The sequence below is a fragment of the Stegastes partitus genome, unplaced genomic scaffold (assembly GCF_000690725.1).
Source record: "Stegastes partitus isolate 25-593 unplaced genomic scaffold, Stegastes_partitus-1.0.2 Scaffold225, whole genome shotgun sequence".
Classification (NCBI taxonomy): domain Eukaryota; kingdom Metazoa; phylum Chordata; class Actinopteri; family Pomacentridae; genus Stegastes; species Stegastes partitus.
This window is the reverse complement of record NW_007577956.1, coordinates 315473-318998: the sequence shown is the minus strand read 5'-3', so window position 1 is coordinate 318998 and position 3526 is coordinate 315473. Positions and strand designations below refer to the sequence as shown.

Below are 3526 nucleotides of genomic sequence, written 5' to 3'. Positions count from 1 at the left end.
TGTCCCGAACTGTGAGGTCTTCCTCCTTCAATTTCCTGCTGACAGTTCTCTGTTAGCGACACGGTTCTGTTTGTCCTTGCTGCCCCGGTGGCTCATGTTACTGTGTCCTAATCAAACTGCTGACGGTTTTTTATCAGCGAGTGAAATAGAGCAGAAAATACACAATTTAAATGCATCACAACTGAAGTCTATGCTGCCTTCAAAGCAGAGGCGCCGACAGTAACATGCAGACAGGACTGTAAATAATAGAACAAACAGATGCCACCGGTGGAGGCAACGCTGCAGATGAACAGGGTCAAGACTCCAACTGACGAAAGTTCTCCAGCTGATTACTGACATTAGAACCATTAATTGTAAGTTTTGTGAGTTCTACGGTAACACTGAGGCATCATCATCGTCTAAACGTAAAATATGTTTCATGCATTTCCAGAACAGAAATCTGAATGTTGCAGAAAACCAACTTCTACATGATTAGAATCAAACAACTGTGCAGAAGCGATTGTAGAGATCTCCTTTTGTCCATTCATGAATCAGAAAATGCTGCAAAACCAAGAAAATAAATCCATTTCCACCATGTTTTTAGGAATAAAATGCTTGATAAATCCGGCTATGAATGATAAATGAGCAAACGCCCTCCATAAAAATGTTAAAAATGTAGATAGAAGTACAAGTTTTGTGTATGTAGTTGGTACTGAAATGAAATTTATAATGTGAACACAACTTTTAAAGATAAGTTTTCCAGCCATCTATGGACAAAAGTATTCTAACAGACGTCACCATGACACTTTGCATTACATGTTTTTTACAATTTCACATCAAAAATGCAAATGAAGTGAATTAAATATGTGCTTATTTGACTGAAACATGTCATAGCAACAAGATCTCAAAATGACCAGTGCATGAAAAAAAAGTGTGTTTGTCGCCTTAAAGTGAACTCACCGTCTCTATCTTGGTGAGCTGCTCGGCGATGAGCGCTGCAGGGAATCCCAGGATGCTGGTGGGTTCGAACTTGGAGGGGTCAGGAGGAGGACTGGTGGCGCTGCTCTGACCTGCAGACAGTGAATCAGATGGTTCAGATCATGAACAGTCACTTTGTTTGTAGCCCTGAGGACCAAAGTCACAGAAATGTCTTAAATCAAAGAAGCCACAACGAGCCCGGCTGTGTTTTTCCCTCTTTTGCGGTTTAAACTCATATATCTTTCCCCTGAGCGAAGCCGTAACGCTGCCATTAGCATACAGACCTCTCTGGGCGTCGGGGAGCAGGGCTTTCTCACTGAGCTCCTCGGCGATCCTGAGGAGGCGAGCTCGGAGGTCGGCTGCAGAGGAGGAGTCCTGGGGGAGGAGGGGAGCCAGTCGCAGCAGGCGAGAGGGCTCCCCCAGACTCTGGAAGTCCTCGGGATACTCGGACAGCCATGTGCTGAACACCGTGCACACCGCCCTGCAGGGACAGACCCACGGAGGGGAAGGAGGCATGTTCAGGACTCTGGGATGTTACTGCAGGCCACAGCATCAGCTGGGTCACATGCAACAGAACGGTTCCATCACAACTGGACCACGTTCTTGTTAAAGTACTAATTTTCAGATGAATGTGGGACTTTGCTGCCAGTAAACGAAGGCGGGCGTCGTCTGCTGGATGTCTGCCGGTGCAGCGTAATGGAAGCAGATCAACAAGCTGTCGCTGATTGCAATTGATTGGATTTATTGATATCTTCCAACACATCTTAAACGTTCTCAAGGGGCTCAGACAAGAGAAGCAGCTTTGAGATGAATCTATAATTAAGGCAAAGGGTCCAAGTTTTTATTCTTTTAGAGGGTGAATGATTACGAGAAGGAATGAAAAGGTCGGCCTGGATCAGCAGCAGCCTCCAGAGACGGATCACATCACGAGGAGCTGATTAAATATAAAGTGATGTGATGACATGACCCCAAACTGTAAAACTGAATCTAATCATATGATTGGTCATTTGACTGTTGGCTTCTCATTCCAAACAACACGGCTACTTACAAAAACAAACAAAAGACATAAATCTTCTGCAAAGTAAAAGTAATGTTAGTTTACTGGCTTTTCTTTCTGTTGCTCTGTGCATAATGTCAAAGAAACGCCGCATTCAGACCTTAAATCTGTCGTCTTGTGCTGATGTTCACTTGTTTTAAGCTGCACTAATCAATAGAAGCAAAATGATTATGTTAGTGTTTAATCTTAGCTGGTGGACAAAGTGGAGCGTTTAGCAGTCAGTTATTTCTGTCAGGAGTTGGTGGAGAACAAAACAGAGCTAAAAGGAAAGTGANCTTCCTGTGATGTGGACTTTCTGAGATTTCAGAACTTTTATTTGCACAAAAAAGCCACAACACACTGAAGGACAGGGACAGTTTGATTTCTTTAATGTGAACAGCTCCGTGTTTTTAAATTCTATTATATTTTGGCTGTTTTTATCTCACTATTTAGTCTTTCTTTAGTTCTTCTGTATAATCTGGCCTTTTACTTGTACTTATTTCTTACTTTCCTCTATAGATTTAGAGATTTGTGTAAACTCTCATGCTGCCTTTTCCAGTTTGGGGTCAGTACTTTGTGTGAGTCCCTGATTAAACTGATTGAGCCACAGACCTGTCGGTGTCCTGCCACGTCTTCCTCAGCCGGTGGATGGGGTTGCTCTGCAACGCCGACACGATGGCGTACAGCGAGGAGAAGTTCTTTCTGGCTCGGCACTCCTGTTGAAAGCACACACACGCTGTAACGAGAGCACCTGTGGCCGTGGGTCTGCCCGGTGTTGGGTTACACCGTCGGCCTCGTGTGCTGAATAATGCACGCTGCTAAAGAGGTTTGTCCCATAAGAGAGCGGCGGTGAGGCCGGGACGCTGCTTTAGCTGCAAACACTTTGCATAAAGGGAGAAGTAAAGCTGCTCATGTGATCGTAACAAGCCAAAGACAGAGTGTGTCTGTGAGCTGCTGCAGATCTCAGTTAATCCACATTTGTGTTCACTCTCATCCAGCTGTTTGCCTGCAGGTTGCACATCACTCTTTGGTTTTATTTGGATGCAGCACCGGTATAACTGGTATGTGCCGTTCATACAGAGCACGGCTCCTGCTCCGGTTTGAAAAGTCTCCCATTCAACCTTGTGGCAAACCCTCGACCTGAAGCGGTGTTTAGTTATTTGTTGCCTCTCTGTCCAGAAAGCAGCAGTAAATCAAGGTTTCCCCGTCATGCGCTGGGCTCTGTGCCGTTGATTAAAGTGAAATTAGGAGTAAAGTCACCGTGGAATCCAGGCAGAGTGTGAATTTGCGATGGTATGTGCACAGTCAGAGCTGAGAATGGGATTACAGTTAGAGGATTACTGGCTTTATTGTAGGAAAATGCACAGTTGAGGCTTTTCGGAGCCTCGGAACCCCGACTGACATTCTGTTTACAGTTTCATATCTGAATGGACGCCCTTTTCTGCATGAACATGTGCTTGTTGCATCAAAACTACTGTTCCAGAAGCTGTGTTTCTGGCCTACTGACCTCTGCCACGCTGATCCACTTCTCCA

The 3526-nt window shown here is 44.9% G+C and overlaps 1 protein-coding gene across 1 annotated transcript in view; it reads right to left on the bottom strand.

The window, feature by feature from the left end:
* rgl2 (ral guanine nucleotide dissociation stimulator-like 2) overlaps positions 1-3526 on the bottom strand; it is a 41565-nt gene that overhangs the window by 16631 nt on the left and 21408 nt on the right. The window contains exons 7-8 of the mRNA XM_008281175.1: positions 1242-1438; positions 928-1049 (exon numbers count right to left, since the gene is read on the bottom strand). Of these exons, the coding sequence (XP_008279397.1) occupies positions 928-1049; positions 1242-1438 (319 nt within the window). The remainder of the gene's footprint in view (positions 1-927; positions 1050-1241; positions 1439-3526) is intronic.